The sequence below is a fragment of the Calypte anna genome, chromosome 2, assembly GCF_003957555.1.
Source record: "Calypte anna isolate BGI_N300 chromosome 2, bCalAnn1_v1.p, whole genome shotgun sequence".
Classification (NCBI taxonomy): Eukaryota; Metazoa; Chordata; class Aves; order Apodiformes; family Trochilidae; genus Calypte; species Calypte anna.
Genome location: NC_044245.1, coordinates 53,319,707 through 53,345,139, shown reverse-complemented (window position 1 = coordinate 53,345,139; position 25,433 = coordinate 53,319,707). Strand labels below are relative to the sequence as shown.

The 25,433-nt window shown below is 39.0% G+C and overlaps 1 protein-coding gene across 6 annotated transcripts in view; it reads left to right on the top strand.

The window, feature by feature from the left end:
- Positions 1 to 23,951, top strand: part of TRAK1 (trafficking kinesin protein 1) — a 134,698-nt gene extending 110,747 nt beyond the window's left edge. For 4 of the 6 annotated variants that reach the window (XM_030444195.1, XM_030444196.1, XM_030444192.1 and 1 more), the window contains 5 exons: positions 1,686 to 1,922; positions 2,881 to 3,197; positions 7,904 to 8,233; positions 16,110 to 16,212; positions 20,949 to 23,951. In XM_030444195.1, the coding sequence (XP_030300055.1) occupies positions 1,686 to 1,922; positions 2,881 to 3,197; positions 7,904 to 8,233; positions 16,110 to 16,212; positions 20,949 to 21,747 (1,786 nt within the window). In that variant the 3' untranslated portion in view covers positions 21,748 to 23,951. Of the gene's footprint in view, positions 1 to 1,685; positions 1,923 to 2,880; positions 3,198 to 7,903; positions 8,234 to 16,109; positions 16,213 to 17,498; positions 17,588 to 20,948 lie in introns of all 6 variants that reach the window. The other 2 variants (XM_030444197.1, XM_030444193.1) reach the window with 2 other exon arrangements.
- Positions 23,952 to 25,433: the final 1,482 nt, after the last annotated feature.

Here is a 25,433-nt window from a genome sequence, read left to right as displayed (position 1 = left end):
CAGTTAATGATAAGGGTATGAGTTCAGTATCTCAGGCTCTCTCCTCAGGTGTTATAACTGCAGTTATGAGGTAATTATTGATCTAATCCAATTTTTACACACATCAGAGCAGAAAGGGATTCAGAGTGGTTGGGTACTTAGATTGTGGTGCCCATTACACTTGTGCTGATGTTCTCTTGAATAAAACAAGAGCGTGGTTTGGAACAAGTTAAGTACTTGTGACAGTCTGAAAGCCATAGATAGACACAGCCTCACAGAAAAGGCCTTGCTGACACCAGTTGCATGTGTGGTCCAGTGGGTTTATTTGTGGTACCTGTTTGTACAGAGCATGGCCTGGTTAATTAGAAAGAAGTTAATCCCATCTAGAGGATGTGTTAGAGAAATGGAGTTTACAAAGAAAGGATAGCCAGAGGAAGCACAGTAACCACTTTCCAGAAACAATCTATGTATGTTTACAGAAAGCATAACACATACTTAAACCTTTTCTCAGCGTAAGTCATGAATTGTGAGGCTTTCACACAGTGAAATGTTGATTACAAATATGGAAAATCAGAAAGATCATGCTCAAATCCCATAGGATCCTCTTGTCCTTCCAGCATAGTCTTAACTTAAGAATAGTTTAACCTCTTTAGAATATATTTCATTTTGCTATAAATGTACCTTTTTTCTTTGTTTGTTTTATAGCTTCCTTTGGTTTTATTTGCTCAGCACTATAACCTCTGTGAGACCATTTATTGATAGGTGCTCTTAGCTTAAGCTTCTTAAAGATATACAACGGCAGACTTGAAGCCTACACACAAAGACTGCAACTGTTGATTACTTGGGGACAGAAGGAAAGAGATTTGAATAAAATTAAATAGCATAAGGCATCCTGTCATTGTTATACCCAGGCAGTGTTACCTTTAAACTGAAAGGGATACATTGTTCTTGTGGTCAGTCATTGTTGAGCTGTACAACAAAGCAGCAGCCACAGTTCTGTAGCATGATGTGGAGAAAGCTTTATTTTGCCAAAAAATAAAAGTGTCATCTGATCTTTAATCTTAAAGCAGATGAACAGTGTTTTTTATAATATCAGGATAATGGTGATCAAGAATGAACTGTAGAAGTGGGTAAAAATTGAGGTTTCTAGCCTTGGCAGCCTTTCTCTAAACTTCCTGTCCATGTTTATTGTTTTGTTTGGTTTTTTTAATGCTATTTAAAGAGATTTGAAGTTAGTTTGAAAATGACAAGATCCAAGCTTGCTTCCATAAAGATACTCAGCAGAGTAAGTAAAATTTCTCTTTTAAAATGGATTATCCAGTTCATATTTAAGAATTGAATGGAAATCAATTTTGTTTTTTAAAAGCTCATCTCCACAAAGTGGCTTTAAGGTATTTTTTAGCTGATGTACTGGAAAGCTTTTTCACTTAATTTTTGTTAATATTTGAGAGCGTCTGCATGTAATTCTCAAATGGTCTGCCTAGCATGTTAGAGAATAATGGAAATATGTTGACAGATTGAAGGTAATGGCCAGGCTGTAGCAAGTGCAGGATGCTCTGCATACCACCTTACAGAAACTATGAAGACAAGGTGGTTGGTGGAGTTGTTAATAGAAAGGATCATTAACATGCTGTTACCTGTTTGTCTCTTTCTTCTTAAAGTAAGAAGGCACTGTGTGATTGTTACCTCTCTGTGTGTCTTACCAGTCATCAGAAGCGGGTCTTTGAGACGGTGAGAAATGTTAACCAAGTTGTCAAGCAGAGGTCCATGACTCCGTCACCAATGAATATCCCAGGATCTAACCAGTCCTCTGCTATGAACTCAGTCATTTCTAGCTGTGTCAGCACTCCACGTTCCAGTTTCTATGGGGGAGACATCTCTAATATTGTGATAGACAACAAGACCAATAGCATCATCCTAGAGACAGAATCCTCTGACAATGGGTCAGTACTGTAGCACCGGACTTTGCTTTTGTTTTATTTCTGATGTAAAGACAAAGCTTTTCTACTTTTCTCTTTTTGTCTTACATTGTGCAGTTACCACAGTGATGTACGTCTTCAAAAGTTACTTTATTTTGTGCTTATAGTTCTTGAGCACTCAAGTTTATTTGAAAAGGAAAGCTTTTTGAAAGGTCTGTGCATCAGTGTTCACAACTCACCCCTGTTCCGAGATACAGCAGCAGCAGATGATGCAAAACCACCCCTCCTCTTTTCAACTGTGGTCAACAGTTAAAACTTAATACATTTTTCATCATTTTGCAGTAATGCCAGGGAGTTCTGATCTAAGTTGCAGCTACAGCTCTCTCTCTTGATCCTAAAAATATATGAAGAGATTGTGTTTATGTAGGGTCTCTTAATATGAAAACTTGTTAATGAAACCTATCAGAACTTTGCTCTTCTAGCTACTTATCTCCTCCCCCAGTACAGCTCCACACTACACTGTGTACACTTTCCAGGAAAAAAATTATTTAACATTTCAGAACAATGAATATTTGTCAACATATTATACTCTTGTGACTCATGGTTTTCTTGCAGCATCGGCCTTGTAAGATGTGGTCTGCTTGAGTTTTTATAACGTTAATAGACCCATAACAAGTATGTAACATCTCATTGTAGGAGAAAACTTTTAGATAAAGCACAGCTTTTCCTACCAGGAGTTTCCAGTCAGGAACTAAGATTTAGAACAATTTTGGTATGGAAGAGAAAGAAAATACTGGTGTTTATCATTGAAGTCTCCAGAGAGCTAGCAAGTTGTTCCCAGACACAATAACTTAAAAGTGTTGGTGAGTGTCTCAAAGCTGTCATGTGGAAGCTTTGGGCATCTCTAAGAATTTTTTTTCTCCCTCACTTCTTTTTTTTTTTTATTTTTTTGATGTGTGTGTGTGTCCCTGTTATGTTTTAGTAATGAAGACAGACTGAAAAAGCCCGGAACTCCAGGGACTCCAGGCTCCAGTGACCTAGAGACCGCCCTCCGCAGGCTGTCCCTCAGGCGGGAGAATTACCTTTCCGAGCGGAAGTTCTTCGAAGAAGAGCAGGAAAGGAAGCTGCGGGAACTGGCAGAAAAGGGAGAGCTCCACAGTGGTTCTGTTACCCCCACAGAGAGCATCATGTCGCTGGGAACTCACTCCAGATTTTCAGAATTCACTGGATATTCAGGAATGTCGATCAGCAGTCGCTCCTACCTGCCAGAAAAGCTTCAGATTGTGAAACCACTAGAAGGTGATAACAAGGGGCCTCGGCCTTTATCTGTTGTTCTTAGTGACTCTTTGTGGTCTCTCATTCATTACCAGAAAGCAGGACATCTTTGCAATACATATTCTTTCTATTTTAGAGACAGTAAGCCACGCTGTTGGTTTGAAATCTTCTAACTACTTTTTCCTCAAGCCTTAAAAGTGTTAAGAAACAATTCCAGCCAGGGCAGTAAAGTAAATGTTATAGGCCAGATGTACATTAGCAGTGCAGACTTACATCTAACCTAAGTCCTAATGTTGTCATTTCATGCTTAGAAAAGGAAGGTGGCTGAGTATCTGAGATCTAAGCAACAAGAGTATTATCAAAGAGTTCATCAAATCTCATTTCTGCAAATTTGTGTCTGGAAAGACCTTTACCTACTTCAGATAGTCCAATTGGTCTAATAGGACTATTTTTGTGATGAAAAATGACCTCTGCACTTTAATTGGCTGTTTCAGTGGCCACATACGAGTCTCCATGGCTTTGGTTTCACTTGTAAAATGAGGCGAGGGCTTTTAAAATCAAATTTCCTCCATATTTGTCTCAGAAGAAGGCAAGATATTGATAGATGGTAATCAGAGCTTAGAGCTATATTTCAGAAATCAGTTCCTTTCTGTAATCTGTCTAATGAAGCTGACATACAGTATAGTCTGTCTGGCTTTCTTCCATCCTTTCAAGTTGTTGTTGGAAGATAAAGTCAAGTAAATTCCTCCAGGTTTTAAATAAAATGAAGCTGTTTTCCTATAGTACTTCACCAAAATGCTAGTTACATAATTTAGCTTTGGTTTTTTCTTTTCCTTTAACAGAACACTGGTGTTATGCTACATTGTCTGTGTGTGCTTTGATTGCAAAGGTTCCCTTTTTCATCTTTTTAGAACAAATTTATTATTTCATCTCTAAGGAGCAGTTAGCATAATACATTCAGAAGCAGAAATAACCCTTCTTGTGTCCTGAAGAAAATGATGTGCTATATCTATCTATTCAAATGAAGCTAAAGCCACTGCGCACAAGTCCCTACTGTGTAGCAGATTTTAGTAGTTTTTTCATGGCTGGTTTTAAATGGTTGCAAAAAATCTTGTACCACATGAAGGAAGGAATGATCCAGCTTTGTTTCAGCTACTGATTGGGTACCACTGTAATCGAGTTCTGTCAGCATCCCATTATATCTGCTTTTTTCTTCCAATAAACTCTTTAAAGTCTTTATCATCTTTCTATCTGTCTGGTTTTTTTTTTCCTGGTTTTTGTTCATTGTTATCACTGGGTCATTTTTTTTCTTTAAAATTATTATACCTTCTAAAGTACTTCTCATATCTGCTTTTACATCTCATTTGTGGTATGTTATTGTCTGCTTGTTTCATAAGTTTAGCGTTTGTTATATTTTATTAAAACATGTTTATGGTTCTGTTTCTCACTTCAGCTTAGTTTCTTTCCTAATTATTTTTCATGAGATATAAGTTTTGTTTGTGTGGGTTTGTTTTTTTTTCCAACTGCATGGATACTTTTAAACTACTGGTGCAAAGTAGTCTGCCCTACCTACAGACTGTTATCAGTAGTTGTGCTTTTGGTGTTTATTTCTGTTTTCTTAAGGGTGCTCATGCAATAACATGGGGAAAGAAGAAAAATTATTTCTATAGTGCAGTTCATGTTAGCAACTTCTGTGCCTTTAAAGCAACCTTCCAAATCCCACAGTAAAGAAAAAGACAGAAGGACTAAGAAATTAACCTACTTCCTTTGCACCTTTAAAAAGCAAAAGCCACCTTATTTTAGCCAAATACAATGATTGCTTGGTTTGACTTGCTTTAGTCACTCCAGTGGGTTTAATAGCTTGTTTTGAGTTTTGTTTTTAAACTGTGCATCTTCAGCTTTTTGTACCATAAGCACATAACATTCCTTATGTCCTGCAGGAGAGCTAGCACCTTGGACTGATTCTGACTTCACTCCCTTTGGTGCAGTTGTGGCAGCAACACACAGGAATTTCCAAGCTTTGTCTGATCCATGTACTATACATGTGATGATGCAGAGACTAGGAATAGAAAACCAAACTCTATTCATATAATTTATATTGCTTTTAAATTACTCTTCACTTCAGCCTGGCAGTCCCACTGTTTCACACATTCCCTCATGCTGGTTTTTTTTTTTTGATAGCATAGTTTAAAAAAAATGCTTTGTAGGAGCCTGAGACTGACTATAGGCCAAGGTGTTGTATTCCTCCTTTCAATTCAGTGGGCTGCCCACTGAAGTGGTGGATTCTCCGTCCCTGGAGATATTTAAAAAAAGACTGGATGTGGCACTCAGTGCCATGGTCTAGCAACCGCAACGGTGGTTCAAGGGTTGGACTTGATGATCTCTGAGGTCCCTTCCAACCCAGCCAATTCTATGATTCTATGAATTTAGTCTTATGTTTTGTTTTAAACCCATAAAGTAGTAGACAACTGTTGTGTTGTTTTCTGCATTGTGTAAATTTTCTGTATAGAAAAGTCAAATCTCCCTTTCACACATTTTATGAGATCCACATTGATCCTTTGATGTTTTGTGAGATCCCACTGATCCACATTGATCCTTTTTGCAATGAAGCTTAGGCTGCTTTGATTTCAAGTGTCCAAAGGAAACTAGTAACATGCAATGCGTATAGAAATGTTGAAGCTCAAAATGCAGGTATTCTCCTGAACATTTTTTCCACAGCAAATATATAATATTTTAGCAACTTAATGCTTTGCTCTGCATAGTTTTTCTGGTGTAAATTTTGGTGAGCTTCAAGGTGAAAAACATTGCATCTTCAGAGGCTTGTATATAGAAGTTAATTTGCAACAGGATTTTATGCTTGCATACTGTGCAGTAAGGAATTTTGATTTCTGGTGATTTTCTGTAACTCTTGTGGGTATTTTCATGCCACAAAGCTCTACTTTTTTTCTTAAGACTTCATGATATCTGGCACTTTCCCACATTCAGGAGAATTTCTTTTGTGTAGGAACAAGAAGACTTGACCTTTGTGACAATTCAGGAATAAATACAAGTTATAGGGATGTTTCCTTCATTAGTCATTTATTTTGGGTTTGTAATTGTTCCTACTACTTGAGCCTCAAGAGTACCAATCAGTGCAAATCCTCTTTAGTCTCCCAAAAATGACTTAAATAGCACCCTTATCTTAGTACCTTAAGTACTCTAGCAGATACAATTATTCTGAGCTTAAAATTGCACACTTTAAAAAGTGAGATGGACTTAATTAAAATGCTACTCTCTTATCCCAGTCCTTCTGCAGAAGGATGATTTCCATGTTCCTTTTTGCTATAAGCCTCCTGTAATGTAATATCCTTATTGTGGAATGACAATTTTCTCATCCCATAGGAATTTTCTCAGATGCAAAATAATGTGGAGCTATCTCTTCCCTAGTTATTAGAGTGGTTTAGTTTTTTACATGTACCTTGCAATGTATTGAATGTTGTGTGTCTTTGAACACTGGAGAGAGGTTTGTGTGTCAGTCTCTTGACTGAGTCAGTATTCTGCTTTGGGGAGGGGGGACAGGAACAAGACAGCAAAAACAGTTCTGATTTAAGGTGGCAGAAATAAAAATAAATTTTTTGTTTGTGTCCTAGGGCTTGGAATTAATAGCTTTAAGTCACACACCACAGCACAGTAATGACTGGTAGATGCAAAGGAGAATTTAGGCCCTGGCAAGCAGTGTTTAATCACTGCTTGAGGAACCAAATGAATCCTGCCCTGACTGCAGTGGGCTATCTCAGAGTGTACATCAATTTAATATGATGCCTTGCTGTTACCAATTCATTGTTTTCTGTTGAACACAATATTGAATGCTTTTCTCTGTAAAATGCACTTCTTCCATCACCCAAAATATTTTCCTGCCGAGGATGAAGCTACAGGTACAGTAGCACTTAGTTGTGTAGTAGTTGGCTTCCTGTAGCATAGGGGCTCAGGTAGGGGCCATAAAAGTTGTTAGACTTGGAGTGTAGGTCAGATGTAGTGTCTGCTTACACATGCCTGGAGTTGATGTGGCTTTCTAATGTCTGGTAGAAAGCTGAAATTGCTGTGTAATCTGTGTGACTGCTGTCCTTCTGTTAACCAGTAGTGAGTGCTCACATGTTTCTGGCACCTTTCTTAGTGCAAGCTTAGTGCGGTAGTATGTGGTATATGGTCCTCTTGGAGCAATCTGTGGTGGTGCTCTGATAAACTGCAAAATATTATTCCCTCTGCTCCTGCTTAACCCTGTGAATTTAGGGGAATGAGATTGTAAATGGGGAGGGGATGTGCAAGTGCACAAATATGCCGCATCTTAGCACCAGACTATACCTATCTAAGTGCTTACTTATGCGATCAGCTTATTTCATGCTTATCTGGAAATGATGAAGAGAGTAAATGAAGCAGTTTTGCTTTGTAGCTTGTCTGCCAAGAAATAAAATAATAAAATCTAGAAGTAAGAAACCTAGGGAAGCTGTGGATGCTCTCTACCTGGAAGTGTTCAAGGCTGGATGGGGCTTTGAGCAAGCTGGTGTAATGAAGGGTGTCACTGACCATGCAAGGGGACTGGAACCAGGTGATTTTTAAGGTCCCTTCCAGCCCAAAGCATTCTGTGAAATGTTAAAGGTTTGGAGCTTCTGAAGCTTTGGTCTTCTGGTTAAGCAAAGAGGGATCATCTGCCTTTTAGATTTATTTTGGTTGTCTTTGTGTTCCCTTTTAAGGTTCTGCCACTTTGCACCACTGGCAGCAGCTGGCTCAGCCTCACCTGGGTGGGATCCTGGACCCAAGGCCCGGGGTTGTCACTAAGGGCTTCAGGACACTGGACCTGGACCTGGATGAAGTGTACTGCCTTAATGACTATGAGGAAGATGAGACAGGTGACATTTCTTACAAGGGCCTAACTACCTCGACGCCAGTTCAGCACACAGAGACCTCAGGTGAGAGGTCACAAGCACAAGTGACTGTTTCAGACAACAAGAATAATCCCCGCCAATCTCAGGCTTTCACAGAGGAGATGCAGGAGTCCGCGACTGACGATGATGAGGGGTCTGGTGAGGGAAACTCATTAAGTCCAGTAAAACTGACATCTTTACAGGATTTTGATTACTGGGCCATTCTTGCATCTCTCCAGAACAGCATCCATAGTATTGCTTTGTGTGTAGCATCCGCACGTTAGTGCGTGCAGTAGTTAGAACATAACCATTCTAACATTGGCTCAAAAATCCTTTCTTTAATAATCTTTTAATTTGACTTTGAACAGTAACAGCATCTGTGATCAATATTTTACTCTATTTTGATAGGAGAAGGCTGCTAAAAGGAAGTGGTTTGTTCACAAACCTTTGTGTGAAGCATATGCAACTTCAATTTGTATTTAGTGCATGCTCTTCAGTGTATATAAAGTATAGATGATACATATTTTGTGTACCTATAGTGCAGATATTCTTCTGTTTGTAAGAGGTGATGCCATGCTGTAGAGTTTTATATTTTAGGAACAAAACAAAGACTAAATGATGATAAGAGGTTCATCTGATTTGCCTTTGCTGAAACAAATGAAAGTGCCTTGAAAATCAAGCAAAGAAACTTTGCAAGTTTTATGCAATTACTTCAGATACAGTTGCCTGTCTCTAAATTCCATTTGATGTAAAGCATTAAGAGAATGTTTTTATTCAGAGAATAATGACATTTCCCTCATTCCCTCTTAATCTCCACTATCAAGGTCTATCCTTCCTATTTTTACCATAAGTTCTAGTCTTCCTATAGCATATTAAGACACACATATTCAAGTGACACAGTACTGCATGAATTATTAGATACTCCAAACTGACATTTGCAGTTTATTATTGCACAAGACAGCAGGGTCTCAGACTATAGATGTGTTTTAAGTTTGTGTATTTCTTTTGTTCAGTTTTTTATTTTTGGGAAGGGGTTGTTAGTTTTGGTCCAATAAACTGTATAGGAGTGTTAGTCTTCATTAAGGTTTGCCACTGGTAAAGAATTACTTTTAGTCCAGAATCAGAAATCTACCAGAACTCATTTTTCTTCACACAGCCTTCAGTTTTTTACATAGCTACTTTAGATAAGGACACTTCCTTCCCCTCCTTTTTCTGGAATAGATCATAATTTATTGTTTTACGTGTCTTTGTAAGATTAGATTGTCTCAGGGCTAGAAGATAGTATTTCTGTTATTTTAGTGAAGTGCAGAGTATACTCAGCTCTCACTGAAGTGGCAGTGAAATGCTTTCAGCTGTTGAATATAAGCTACTTTCTGGAGATTAAACTTAGAATCACAGAGTAATTTCATTTGGAAAGGACACTTAAGATCATGGAGTCCAACTGTTAACCTAACACTACCAAGCCCACCACTAAACCATGTGCCTAAGCACCAAATCTATATGTCTTGTAAATATCCCCAGAGATGAAATTGGCCACTTCTCTGGGCAGCCAGTTCCAGTGCTTGAACATTTAAACCCATCAGTTTCCCTTTCCATTGCCAAATGTTGTCTTTATTATATGAGATCTATTGTTCAGGAATAATTATTATATTAACTCTTTGTATTGATAAGTAATGTCTTTGCAGGACATGTGCAGTTTTGGATATTATTCAGGTGTTTATCATTTGAAGAGTCTAAATAACAACAGCAAGAAAAGCTGGAGATCTAAGAAACCTGGACTCAAGCAATCAAAGACTGAAACAACTGGCATTTCATAGTGTCTCTGGAGTAAAAGATTCAAGAGAAGATACAATTAATTTTCACATATGTTGCTGCAGAGGGGAAGGGAATAAGCAGCTCTTCATGTACTCAGGATGCAATGATTGTACAAAAAAAGCTATTCAGGTTGCACTTCATCTGAAGAGTTTTCTAATTGTAAGACTGCAGCACAGGAATGTGTTGAAAACTTGGAAACTTTATTGTCTAGTTATACATATACATGGAGTATATGTAGACGTGTACAGTCTAGGATATCTATTTCTAGGATATAGTTTAGGGTTTGGGGTTTGGTTTTGGTTTTTTTTACAGTATGGATTAGTAAAATATCTGTGGGTAATGACCTGTGAGAGTTCTTTGTTTGGAGTCAAAAAATAGATGTAGGCCAATGTTATGATTACAAACTGGCAAGAAAGACTAGTATTTCCCTCTGTTTCCTTTTTTCAATTTGAATACAGGTCAATATTACTAACAGGTCATTCCTTAGTTACTGCTGATTTTTCCTGGCAGAACTCCAGTTGTCTTGGAGAAGGTTTATCAGCTTATTCCCTACCTTTATAAATTGGCAAGTAGAGAAAATCTGTGACATTATCCTAGTAATTTTGTATCATCCACCTACTGAGTAATTATAAAGTATAAAATAAGAATAGGGAAATTGCTCAGTAAGAATAACTTTGTGTAGAATAAACAAATGCACTGAAAATTTCAATTTCCCATTTTTATCCTTCCTCCAGACTTCCCAGCTGCTTAGGATTTATGAATATCTGTGAGCCACTACGGTATTGGTGGCATTTCTGAAAAGACTTAAAGATAACTTGTATATGCTTTTTGTTGAATCAATTTTCCAGGTAGAAGGTGATTGTGCCTGTTTTCAGAGCAGGTACTTAGTAATGTGATGGTGCTTCTTAGGATCCACAACCTGCCCGCTGAAGAACACCTTTTGGGAGCAGAGATGTGTGCTTAGCTTATGAATTTATTTTGTATTTCAATGTGCAGCTGTTGCTCCCCTTGGAAAACCCTCCTCAGCATTCATTCTGTCTCTCCTGGATTTCTCAGTAAGAAATACAGTGCAGGTAGAGGTGTGTATGGATGTGCATTTCCCTTGAGAGCTGTCACAAGTACAAGGTTATAACTTCATTCCTTCCATGATACAGATTAAGCTCTTGCTTGAGATGTGGAAGTAAAATAAAAAGAGAAACAGAAATATCTTGGATGCAATCTTCAGTAATAGTGCTTTTGCTTGTAATCCAGCATAGCTCTGTTGTGGAAAAATCTAGCTCAAGAGGTTTATAAAAGCCTGGAAGTATTTCTCTGCAGGTACTGTTAGCACCAGTGTAGACCTACGGGTCTTTTGTAGCCATAAGAGAAGTCATTTTAACATCCAGGCAGAAGAAAGGTTGCTGGTACTGCCAAAGGTGCTTTTTAGCCAAAAGAAATTATTCAGAAGAGAGTATCAGTTTTTTTTCTTTTAGACTGATGAATAGAGTCCAAAATCTGACTAAAAAAAAAAAAAAGTTATGATCCTTGAATGCTCTTGTGCCTATGTTGAGACTTATAATATCCATTGATAAGTAAAGTAACTTCCACACTGTACATGTGGATTATATCCCAATTACGGTGCTAAACATTTCAGAAGAAATTAATACTCATGTATATGTTGGTCTGTCATAGCTACATACTGCATGTAGGCTCAGTAATTTTATGGAGGGTTGTAAATTCTAGAATCGCAGTTCCAGCTTAATAAGAGTTTGAAATTTGTAGAAGACTCTCAGCATAATTGGAATGGTTAAGAAGATACAGGACACATAATTGTTAAGAGCATCTAGGAAAAGTAATTTTTTCTTTTTTTTTTTGCAGAGCAAATTTTTAGTAACATCAAATATATTTATTTTTATTCTTTGAATGAAACTGTGGTATATTTCAGAACAGTACAGAGTCTGTTTTGGGGTGAGGTTGTGTTGGTTTATTTTGTTTCATTTTGGTTTTAATTCATTGCCTTACAGGTTTCCTGTAAACAAAAAACCCCAAGCCATTCAAAGCACTTAATAACGTTGTGAATGTTGATTCACTATGTGCTCAATTGCATGCTTGTTTTGGATGCACAAACTGGTTTTCCACTACTTGTGTTGGTTAATCCCACTGACTTTGGGATGGCTTTGAACAGACATGAACACAGGATTATGGGATCAGCCCTTATGTACTTGGTGTTCAGGCCATGGAGGTCTTTCCAAATAGTTGCCTGAAATCCCGAAAACACATAATGAATGTCTTACGTCGAAGCTGGTTTTAGCAGCATTATTATACATGCTTTTAAGAGGTTACCATTGTACAGAAAAGCAATACACTCTGTAAGTCTTCTTAGAACTCTTAAGATATTGATGAATATTTAAATATATTTTATTTTCAAATGACATTAATATTTCATAGTAATTATTTCTTCAAGAATATCTCTCAGTGTGTGCTGTCTGTGCTGGAATTTTAAGTAGCTTGCATAAAATCATGTTGAAGCCACATTAAATACATTGCAGTCTTTTTACATCTGTGCTCCATGGTAATAAACATGTGAGTAGAAGACCTCATCCAGAAGAATGCTAAGAAAATACTGTCCAAAGAATACCTGCCTAGGTTCAGTTTTTCATCATCTGCTTTCTACAAAGGCAAAATAAATGGCATAGTTGTATGGATTTTTGGAGACCTTGAGCATTCATGGTTGCCTCTGAAACTAGTGTTTTCTGAAGAACCTCTGAAGGCACCTAAACTCCTTCAGTAGAATACTGTGCTCACATTTTTACACCTGTAGTGTTTATCACCCCTCTCCATTTTATTTTGGTGGTTAACCCACACATCAGCTCCAGCATACCCTGTATTCTCCCTTTTCTGTCAGGTAGTAGTTTTCAGTACAGCTGGCACTGGGTATCATTTGAGATGTCCAAATTCCACTGCTCTCTCTGCCAAAAAAGCATTGAACCAGGTTTCCTCCTTTTTTTTTTTTTAAATCATGAGAAAGAAATAACGAGCAGAGTGGCTTGCTTTAGAGCTGGACTAAAACCTTACCTATGTGACATTCTGGATACAGGTCACGTTCTGAAGATTTTGGATTTTTTTTTTCTATTTTTCCATAAATCTGTATTTGCCAAAATATGTATTTTCATAGCATGCACAGGTGAATGTGAATTTGAGTTTGGAACCAATGGTACATAAGATAAAGGTGTTTTAGCACAGCTACCTCTTGCAGTTGGTCCTCACACTCCATTTGTCTTGATGTGTTTTTGTGGATGGGGTAGGCCAGTAGTTTACCTTCTGTAACCTTGTGCCTCTCTCTGCATGAGCTGCTTGAAAATCCAGGTTATAAGAAGTTTTTGAGGCTTCCCTGAGCAGAAAGTTGTTTCCTAAATGCCTGCCTTTTGCTGACATGCCTACTGAATAAGCTCTGAATACTCCAGATGGATCTGACAAAAATCAGCTTTGTGTTTTGAGTGGGGAAGGCTCTGTGTCACCAGAAGATGGAGCTCTCTGCACTCAGTTTGACTGGTACTTGCCTTTTGCAGTAGTTTAAGAGATGTCTTTATCAGTGTTTGTCCTTACGCAGGAGGGGCCTCAGCTCTGATGTTTTGCTTATTTCTGAAATTCTAAGAATTTTTTGAGAAAGCTTAATGAGGTAAAGATTCATTAATTATTGAGAGACAAAACAGCAGTCTACATTTAGCTTGAATTTTCATTTAGTGGGAAAATGCACATACACTTTTAATTATGGTTTTCTGATGTATAAAATTATATGATGTTTCTGTAAATTTTGGTAAACACTGAATTATGAACAGTTTTTTTCATACAGAGAAGAAGCCTCATTGTTAGTCATCTATTTCTTTGAAAATGAGGGTATAAATAAAACACTTGGTTTCAGCCAGTCACATGGAGATGTTTCAGTTTAAAGTAACACTTCACTGCATGTACAAATAAACATAAGTCTCTCCTATCATAATCCTCTCAAATTTATACCAACTCAGGAGATGGCCATTCTTATGTAAAATTACTAAGTTAGGAATTAATAACTTTGTTTCTATTTTATAAACTTTGTTCATTTACAGCAACAGGTTCTGACTCTCTTTGTATTGTGTCCAAAGGATGGAAAATGCTACAGCAATATGATACACCCCATTGTTGACTGATGGATGATGAAGCTGGTACAGGACTTTCTTAGTGGTATTTGAGGGTGGAATACATCCTTGGAAATTGGTTCATTTTTTACATACGGTTGATTTGTTTCCTCTTGTTAGAGTCAATGATTTCTCTACTTTTAGCAGCCTTCTCCTATCTCTGACTCATTCATAACAATGAGTCTTGCTTTTACTAATGCAGCTACATATCTTCAGTGTGCCTGTTTCCAATCTGAGGGGATGCCCAATGGATATTACAAATGGAAAAAATGCACTTACTGTATTAGCGCTGTGTGCTTTGGGTTGAGCTTGCAATCAAATCAGCATTGCTTTATTCTGTTCTCTATTCATCATCCAGGGATAATTGCTTCGTTTCTACTTGATTTATGTTGGAGTCCTTTGTTTTCTCTAAGTAACCAATCTTTTAATGTCCAGTTATTTGAGCTCTTTTCTCCAGATTTTCTTTTAACTCTCTACACTATGGAGAAAATCATGATTGCTAGGCTGTGCTCCCTTGTAATAGCTTTTATAGTGCTCTCACTAATCTCTAAAGCAACTGGATTCCTGAAGCGTCATAGTTACCATCTCTGGAGGTGAAGTAGAGCTTCTTGTTATGTTATGTTGTGCTAACATTTGAGTGTATTAACCCACTCCAGTGGGTTTTGAGACATACCCTTCTCTGATGTCCAGCACTACATTCCAGTGCTAAGTAGAAGCGACCTCACATCGTTTGCTTAGCCAGTTCTGCTTCCACTGTTCACACTCCCCATGCTCTACACTTCACACACTGCTTATATTTTAACTTAGAGCTACCTAACTGCACACACTGTTTTGGAGCTGTGATACTCTACATATGAAAAAGGGAACACAGCCACAATTAAAACCTGCTTTGCTTCTGCTATGCATCTCTGGAACTTCAGAATGGTGTCTGGTCCCCTTGGTCTGTCTGTCCTTGGCAATGTGTTGAATAGTTGTGTACTGTGGTGGTATTAAAATGTGGCTTAATCAGGCATTGGCTCAGAGGGTTGGGCAGGACTGAGAGGGAGGGAGCTGGTTTTACACAGTTCTTATTGTGCATGTCTTTCTGCCACCTCCAAGGTTGGTTACTAATTAAGGGAACCTATGCAATCATGATAACTTTGATGTAATGTTGAACTCTGGGTGTTTTTCAATGAGCTTTCCAGATGCATGGCTCTTAAATTTTGTACTTATTTTGCACTGGCCACAGCTGCATTATACAGCAGGTTAATATATACAGAGAAGTAGCTCTACAAAGAAGGAAATTTGCCCAAGTCCTGCATTTTTTTAAAATTGACCTGTAATGCTTCTTTCCCAGATTACTGGTACACTGACAGAACACTATCTTTATAGCCACATTTGTGGGAAAAATTATTTACTATGCTTTTTACAGGTATTAAAAAACTGCTATATGGTGCAGCTGAGGACATACATTCTTAAAGAACCTGAACACCTGCACAAAAGAAATGTCACAGATGTACAGTAGTGGATCCAAAAAACTGCCACTTCCCTTACTGTGAATGTGAAGAGTCAGGGACAGAGAAACTGTAATACATGTTCATCCCCTCCCTGACTCAACAATCTATATTCCTGTAGCATTAGCAAGCTGGATCCATTACTGAGAAGTAATGAGGATACCTCTTTGTGGATCAGTCTGAAAGCTGAAATGCACAAAAGTATAGTGCTCCTGAGCTGGTTCTAGAAAATTCTGCATGTAGTTTCCACTGATGCAAGTTGTTAATTTAGATGAGGGCTAGGATTTCAAGCATTGCCTTGCCTAAATTTGGTTTGAGTAAAATGTACCTGCAGTGTTAGTGGTCATGGGGAGGTTTCAGCAGACCCTTTTAGCACTGGCCTTGGAGTCCTAGATGTGGTTGTTTTGGAGAACTAGTGTCTGTTAGAACACTGTGGCACTTGTGTATTTCACTTCTCTTGCATTGATCCCATCCGAGGTACCTCATCACTTTTTGCATCTGTCTTAGCACACAGAAGTTTGGTTTTCCCCTTTTCTGTGTAAAATGCAAAGAATTTGCTTTTTTTTAATTTAGTACCTCATCCTGGGAAGTGCATGTCACAAACCAACTCCACCTTCACCTTCACCACCTGCCGCATCCTGCACCCTTCCGATGAGCTCACACGAGTCACACCAAGGTAAGGGTTACCCCTGATGGCACAGCCTTCAGCTCTCTCAGTTTTCTCTGTGGTGAAATGCAGTTTCATGGCATAAGCAAAAGCATTAGCCACATTGGTGAAGTACAACACACTCTTAAATTATTCTTCCCATTCTGAGTTTCCTCAACCTGATTTTACTTGAGAGGTAGATATAATGTCTAAGAAAGCCAACCAAAATATCTTAAATTTTGTTGTCTCTAGTTAAAATATTGCAGGATCAGGCATAAGTAAGCTGACTCCCAACGTCCAAGCCTGACTACCTTTGATCCCAAACTAGTTGTAGTTGTCAGGTGTGAATGCACAGAATATGGGCTCTCAAAAAAGAAGAGAGATTTTGCTGGTGAGGAAAAATCTAAATTTTGGGAGAACAAGACAAAAGGATGTGCAGGTAATGAAATCCAGGAGGTACATGAGAAATGCAGGAGGAAATACACCTTAATCAAAACCAGATAGCTTTCTACTTTGTTCCTTGGTGTAATTGTTGGAAATGGGTTTGTAGTTGCTATACTGAAACTAATGAACTGGCTTTTTATAGCAATTGGTATGTATAGGTAAAAGACAATTCTATAGCCTTATAGAAGGTGAAGATCTGAGAACCAGGGAGGCTGAGTGAATTGCATATCTAAAGAGGGAACTTAGCAAACCTCCCTTTGCAAACTGGTGTTTGAAGAATGCCTTTTTCTGTTTAGAAGGAGAGTGCCTCATCACTTTCTCTGCCCCTTCCAGCTCCTTTGTGGCAATGTCCATTGTGTAGTTCTCCATGCAGAAATGATGTGTCTAGACTTGTTTTGACATGAGATGGACACTGATTACCTAAGGAACACATGAAAAGTAAGGGTAATAAATATGAAAACCAGTGAGGTGGAAAGGAAGTGGATAATGATTGAATGTAACTTTTCTGCTTCCCTTTCAAAGTTAGTTAATTGTGGCCTGGATGTCTTTTCTTTTCTCTTTTCTGTCTTTCTCTCCCTTCAACACTTTTACTGAAGAGATCCTTTTATATGGCTGCACTTCTATTTTAGGTTTCTCACAATTGATGAATTGCTGTTAATCGTGGTCCTAATAAACTCCTTGATTACACTGATTACTAAATCCAGCAAGTCGGCCATAACTGACAGCTGAATTTGGTACATTTTCAGGTGCCTTAGTTACGCTGATTTTCATCATTCATTTAGGAGGAAAAAAGAGCAAAATTACCAGTATGATATTTTCGGCAAAAATACTTAAGGACCTTCTCCTCACCAACTGTAAATGATTCTTCACAGGTCATGTGAGGAGGACGAGGAAACTGCATTATGTCACGTTATGGTGAGAGGAGGTATAGGGCAGACACTGTGACCCAGCGTGTCAGGGGGTGAGCAACGCTGCCAGCAGTGTCTGTGTTGGCAGGGTCATGTGCAAGGAATGCTAGTGTGTGTGGCACCAGCTAACCAAGGAGTTTTGGTAATTATCTACCTGGTTGTGTTTTAACCTAGTCTCTAACCCAGGTGATGCCCTAACCTGACTAAATTTCATCTACCTTAAATGAGATGCTCACTTATTTGTTTCTTTTCTCAATCTAACCTGAAAAATGTCACTGGGCTGAGTTGCTGAGAGTACTTTGAGTCTGTTTCTGTAGTGGGGTCAAAGCTGCTCTGCAGCAGTGGTCAGTGTGATGGAGAAAAGGTTTCCCAGTTAAAGCAGTACCTAAATGATGAAACAAATTTTAAAAGCAACACCTCCATAACAACTGCTTTCTTGCAGGAATGTGCTGCTTTTAATTGCACTTGTAGTGTCTACCTGTGGTGACAAATTAGTAGAAATACTCATCTAAATATCTGTGCAACTGAAATCTGAGGCTGGAAAGAATGAAATTAACTGTGTGAGTTAATAAGTCATTGCAGTGCTGTAGTTTTTCTCTGGTGACCAGGACATCTTAGAAGCCTGATAATTAACACCCTATCTCTGGGTTTCCAGAATGTACTTGGTTGTACCCTGTAAAAAGTCAGTTCATGCAGTAAGTTCTCTTTCTTTTCTTTTTGCTTGTCAAGACTTCTTCTGTACTTCTGTGTTCAGCCAGTGTGAGAGATATATCACAGTGGCTGTCACTGCTCTTTAGTTCCACCATGAACTGGAATCAGAGCTATGAAGGCCCAGCTTTAATTGATACTTCAAAGAATTGTGAGCTGACTTCTCCTTTCCACTCAGCCTTGCCTTCAAAGAGTGTGTGTGTGCTGCAATGGGGCTGGGTTGTTTCCTTGGTTCTGCTGTGAGGAGTCCTTCTCCCCTCCTACAGGCACTGTCAGCCACAGCACACAGGGGGGTGCAAGAACACCAATTCCAGAGACACTTAGCAAGGCTGCTTTTAGAATTACACCATTCTTAATACCAGTTTTCTCAAACATGTGCTTCTCCACAGTTAAGTAGGAATGTGTGAGATTCTTCTTGTTGAATCGTAGCTCCAGGGTAAAAAATCCTTTGGCAGTTTCAGTTTATTACGGTAGAAGTTGGTTCAGTTCCAAATCACTGTAGAGATCATGTTGATCTGATCCTATTTAATTGTGGAGACAGGACTTGAGACTTCATACGGTATCAGGCTAATATTCCCTTAATTAAGGAGTGCCTTAAAGTATTGGTGACTTTTTCAAGATGAGTGGACTGGAGTTTGTAGTATTACATTTAGTCATGTCAGCTGATTGCTATATATAATTATATGAAGTTCTAAGCTCATCAGAAACAGTGTCTCAGAACAAAACACTCCAGGATGTCTAACCTGTCATTCACAGTAGTGTTGGCTACCCGGAGTTCATTAATGTAAGGTGAAAAGAGACTTGCCAGTCAGGACATCATATAGCCTTTTTTGTCTATATGGGCAAAAAAGAATGCAACTCACTCTTGTTGGGGTTTCTCTGCACCTGGAATCCAATCAGATTGTCTCAGTGTGGCTATTTGATGCATTTCTTGGTACTGAGAACCCAAGCTAAGTTAAAGTTGCATGTTGACCATCTGAGCTGATCCAAGTGTGGCTCTGCTTCAAAGGGAAGATCCTGTTCTTTCCTCTATTCCTTCCCCTCCCAGCTGCTTATTTTTCCCACTATCTTGCATTGACTTTGGATTTTGTCTGACTCTTTACTGACTATCTTCTACTTGCTTACCTGGCAAGATGAAGGGGAAGCTTTCCTTGTTTTAAACAGTGGTGAGCTCTCAGGTCAATGAATTCTCTGTTGATATCAAGTGGTGTGTTCTTCAGCACCCTTTAAGTGCCATTAGAGGGAATGAATCCTTGCCTAGTATATATCACCGTGGAATTTACTTGTTTGCACTTGTGGCAAAAAACATCATTTAAGTTTAGTTAGAAATAGTTGAAAACCTTTTATTTAAAAGTGCATGGAATCCCTGGGATTCTCCCAAATAGAGATGAATCTGTTGTGTTGTGGATATCCCACGTGTGTTGTTTCTGGAATAAAAGAAACATGACTTATTCATTGATTGGTGAATCTTGAACTGCCATAAACTTTGATTGGGAATTATCTATAGGTAAATAGACTGTGGCTAACCTGATCTATAAGGAACAAGTTTTTAAGGATGGCACTATATAGTACCAGAAGCACTCAAGCCTCAGTGCTGATGACATCTCATACTGTGGCACAGGGGATTTGTGTTAGTAAGTCTTTGGAAATAGATGCTGCCTTCAGCCTGTGTTCATTCAGATGGTCAGTTTATGGGGATAGGAGTGAATACTATCTGATAAGCCTCAAGAAATCCCATCCCTTTATAACTACAAGTGTAGTGTGCTTAAGAAAACAAAACACACTAAGCACAAAACTTAAGTATGCAGTGTCTGTCACTTGTTCTAAATATGCAGATTATTCCCTATTACTACTTTTCCTCTGCCTGTACATTGATTGTTTTGAGAAAAAAGAGCTGGTATTGGGGAACAATTTAGCCATGTTTCAACCTATAGAAATTAATGTTTTACCAAATTAACAGTAGAGTGGCTCTTTGTCATGCTTGGTTGGCTGCTGAGATAACAGTTGCCCATTGGCCAATTTACAACCAAGATGCTGACTATATTTTTCTCAAAGCTTTTGGTGATTTTTCACCCCATTGAAAGCCAGATCTCACATCCCTTTCCTTTTAAATGAAAGCAAATTCCGTATAAGAAGGGAGGAAGGATTTGACCCTACAGAAGTGCATGTTGGTGATAATTCCAGCTTGCCAGCAGCTTTGCTAGAAATGCTTCTATAGTAAATATGTTCCCCTCCTCCCTTGCTGCTGTCTCTGCTATGAACCAGCAGTACTAGAAGGATGAGCAGTTCTGTGTTCCTAGAAGTGAAATTAAAAAGTAAGTCTGTCTTGCTTATACCATTGGTCAAGTCCCTCTGTTTCCTTGTCTCATGGAAGCAACTGAGAGCTGTGACAGCCAATAGATCAGGAAATAAAGCTGAGAGTGTTGATCACAAATGTGTCAGTTTAATAGTTTATCAGAAGAAATGTTGAACTGTTGAGGAATGAACTGATGTCCTGAGTCTGGGTGGTGAAGTATGCAAATGGAGAGGTGCATTTTGTCACAGAGAACATTTTTGCACTTGCCATCGTCTTTGCAAGGAGCTGGGAATCAGTTTCCCGTGCTCTTTCAAGATAGATAAAAGGGTCTTTCAGGATTAAAAATCTTGGTTGCAATAGGTTTTAATCCCTTGGTGGAAAGAATGATTTTCCTGCTCCTTTGCTTTCAGCCTTAACGCAGCACCTACTCCAGCTTGTGGCAGCACTGGCAATTTGAAAGGCACCCCGGTGGCTACTCCCTGTACCCCTCGGCGTCTGAGTCTGGCCGAATCCTTCACTAATCTCCGGGAATCTACGACAACGATGAGCACCTCTCTGGGGCTGGTATGGCTGCTGAAGGAAAGGGGCATCTCAGCAGCAGTGTACAATCCACAGAGCTGGGACAGAGCCAGCAGAAGCACCCTCCTGAACACATACTCCCCTAAAATGGCGATCATTCCGTCCACCCCACCAAACTCACCTATGCAGACACCTTCTTCCTCCCCTCCATCTTTTGAGTTCAAGTGCACCAGCCCACCTTATGACAACTTCCTGGCTTCGAAGCCTGCTAGTTCTATCCTGAAGGAGGTGAGGAATAAAAAGAACATCAGGAATAGCGAGAGTCAGACTGACGTGTCTGTTTCCAACCTTAATCTTGTGGACAAAGTCAAGAGGTTTGGTATCGCCAAAGTTGTGAATTCAGGGCAAATGTCATCTCCTCCTTTAACTGATGACCGTGGACCTCTTCTCTGTGGGGCACAAGGACCAGTGAGAGCCCTTGTGCCTGGAGGCCTGGCACCAGATGGTCTCCCTTTGGGCTGCCCTGCTGTGACAAGTGCCATCGGGAGCATCCAGCTGAACACTGGCATCCGAAGGAATCGGAGCTTCCCCACCATGGTGGGGTCCAGCATGCAGATGAAAGGCCCAACTTCTCTCACTTCGGGGATTCTGATGGGAACCAAGCTCCCGAAGCAAACTAGCTTACGATGAAGGACTTTATTTTTACAGCTTGTCTTTTTAAATAAAAATACTCAGATCCTTTCTCCGATCCTCTTTTCCTTTCCCCACCACCCCTTCATTGCCTCTTGAGTTTGACAAATCAACTTCGTGCCTAATGGGAGAAATGTGTAAACTTTGTATAAAATGTGTAAATATGTACCAGATCTATTGTAACTAATTGGGTTATTTTACTGTTCAGCTGAGTGCAAAAGGCTCTATGTTATGATTGCTGTATTAAGGTTAACTTGCTAACCTCTGAAGAGGTTTTTTTTTTGTTTTTTTTTTTTAAGATGCACTGAGCAAAACCAACTTGACTAGGAAAACATGAATTCTGTAGCTATCCTAACTTGAGTCGAAGGTGCATGGAAAACTATTGAATGTTTTTTGTGAGCCCTTGCATTACATCACTTGAAGCATGGGAGCATTTGTGCTTCGTTAAATGATGAAAAAAAACAACACTCAGTTTAATATGTGGCAGTTTAAATTTTGCTTTTGTAGATGAGTAGAGCGGAGTTAATGGAGTGCCTGGCTACTATGCCTGAATGGATTAATTTTTTTTTTTTAGTTTTTATTTCTTTTGCTCTGTTCTTTATTCTCCTCCTGGAGATGATAAACTTGAAGTAAGACTGTGTTGAGATCAGCAGGCCCACTGGGTACCTGGAATGTTCCTATATATTCCTGCCACCACTGTTTCATTTGGCACATTTACACTCTGTGAGACGTTTTTCTTTTTTTCTTAGTTTTTGTTTGTTTTTTTGTCCTGTTTTTTCTTTTCAGTGCTGCACTGGATTGTGGAAGGGAAAATGCTTTCCTATGTGTTGCTGTCACTGACACACGCTTTGTTACTGCCCCCAAAGAGAACAGTTTTCACAGCTCCTGAGATAAAATAAATGTGGCAGTGACTTCCTAGAAATCAAAGTTGTGGCACAGATTGACAGATAACATTATAAAAGAGCACGTAGCAAAAACAGTGTTAGGAAAAGGTGCATCCTTGAAACCTCAGCAGAGAACCACAAAAACATTTAGTAAGGGAATGGTACAAGCTGGAAAGTGCAACTTGCAATCCTCATGCTGCTCTTTAGTTTTCATGCATGTTGAGGACTGTGGCCTTGCAAACAGGGTGAGGATATTCCCCACCCATTTTCTATTTTTTTTTTCTTTCAGAGAAACCTTTTTCATCCCAAGTTGAACCTTAGCAGGGGTAAAAATATGGGAAATGCTTTATCCTGTGGTGATTTTAAACTGAAAAAACACCTCCTAATACCAAAGGTGTAGCCCCCACTTTTTCAGAAAAGAGAGAACCTCACACAACCTTTAGTTACAGCCAGGTGATCCTAATTTATATTGCCATTTTCTTCCAGTTTTTCTCCCAAACTTCTACTGAGTGCTTGTAGAAAGAACTGAAGAATCCTGGGACTGGAGCAGACTGGAGGGAGCTTGTTTTTAGAGCTGAGCTGGGAACCTTTATTTTTTGGAAGGAGGGATGGAAAGGAGTGAAGGGAGGAAGGTTCAAAATCAGCTTTCTTTTCCTTGCACTTCTTGGGGGATCTAAATCAAGCTCCCTGTTTGTTACCATAATCACACTACACGTAATTGCCATGAATTGCTGTTTGTACAAGACTGTTACTAAATCATTAGCACTGATAATTTCTTGTATAAATGAAACTGTCTTTTAGTCTTTGTGATGAGAGATAGGTGGGTGGGTTTGGCTTTTTTTTTCTGAATGAAGTAGTCATTGCAGTAGTGCTATGGACACTAAGGATATTTTTTGAGAAAGGAAAAACACATCGGTCAGTTACTGCATGTGTTTAAAGACTTCTATTTATTCTATGAACTTACAATGTTTTAGTAAAATGCCATCAGCTCTCTTTGCTGTTGTATGTGTGCACTTATTGCAAGTAAATTTAAGTATCCTTTTATTTGAATGTATCTTAAAAAAGTAGAATAACAGTTGATTCTGGAAAAAAAAAAAAATCATGGACTTAATGGACCATTTTATATAACCAGAGGAAAGAAAGCAATACCATATGAGAACTTGAAGTGTAGAAGTTAATCATGCAATTGGGAAGTATTATTTAGCCTTCAAATAAGAAGTATGAACTGTCCACCCACCAGAGAAAGCAATTGTAACACATCAGGAAGATGAAATATAAATTTTTCTTCACTAATATAAATAAAATAACAGAAAAGTGGCATTGTTGTGTATTATTCAGCTTTTTTCTTATTCATCTGAGGTGCTGAATCTTTCAACTTCCTCCCTTGCTCTCATCTCTCAGTTAAAGCAAAAGAACCGTGACCAGGTTTGGGTTTTAGACACAAAAGTGGTTGACAACTTTTGAGGTTTTAAGGTCAACTGAAAAACTGGTCAAAATGAAAAACACAGAGGTGAATGCTTTTTATTTTTATTTAGCTCCAAAAAAGAATTGGATGTCATGTGTTTTGTGTATTTTTAACAGGAGAGGAGTGTGGCCTCTCATGCTGAACATGATGCAAAAACTGTAGAGACAAAATGTGAAAGTACAGAGTAAGAATGAAAGATCTTGCTTTTTCCAAGAGATGGAAAAGAGACCTCTTAGCCAGTATCTTCATTACTGAAAAAGGAGACAGCCTGCTGATTAAACAGCAGCTAATGAGAAACTCCAGAAATCTTGCACACATGGTGAGAGCTAAGGAGAGGTCCTGGAGGGGAGGGGGTAATCAGTCAAGAAATCATAGAAAGATTGGACAGTTCCACAGACTGAAGAGAGGGACATGTGTGTGGCTAGGAGGGAAATTATACCATTTATATCGTGTGCTTGCAATGGAGAGAAAACTGGAGAGCATTAATACCAAAATAAACTCGAGGAGGGCTGGCACTTGTGTGACACAGTGCTGTGTGCCAGCCGATGCCATCCTGTGCTGGGCACATCCAGGTGCTGTGGCAGTGAGCACAGAGACTCATCCTTCTCTCCTGCCCAGCACCAAAGTTAGTGGTTAGCAGGAGGCATCCAGGGAAGACAAGCACACTGCATCCAGCCCACCCCCAGCCTGAGGACAGGCTGAGAAGAACAAGTGCCACACCAGAGAAGGAGGGAGCTGAGGGTGGCCCGTGGGGTGCCTATGGCTTTAGGATGAGCAGGATCTGGAATTCAGTTGACTCATGAGAGGGTGAGCACTTGTGAACTGGAAAGGAAATCTGGAAAACCATGTGCAGAAGAATGAGCAAGGAGGGAAGCCCTCTGAAGTGCTTGTAGTGGGACCTGTTAGAGAAAGTTGGTACTTAAGGTTTGAAAAATGTTCTACTTGGTGAAAACTGCTAGTGATAGATGACAAATCAAGACATTGTTCAGTAAATGCAGACTACATCTGTCCTGCCTTCCTGTTAAATACAAATATTGACAAGGACATGAGCTTAGATGGACTCCCACTTAAACTGGAGAATTTTGACTTTATAGGCTCTATCTGCATGTTTTTATCTCAAGACTGTAGTATTAAAATATTCTGAGGAAGGCATTTTTCCCTATTACATCTTAAAACAAAAAAAGATTTTGCATAGTAATTCTGAGTAGGAAAGTGTGTTTTTTAACAGGCTTATCTGTTTTATCTGGATATTGCAATGGACAAAGTCAGGTGCTGGTGTCTTCATGCATTACCTTCCTGAGCCTTGGTGAGAAGCTTCAACTCCTGAGCTCACTGAT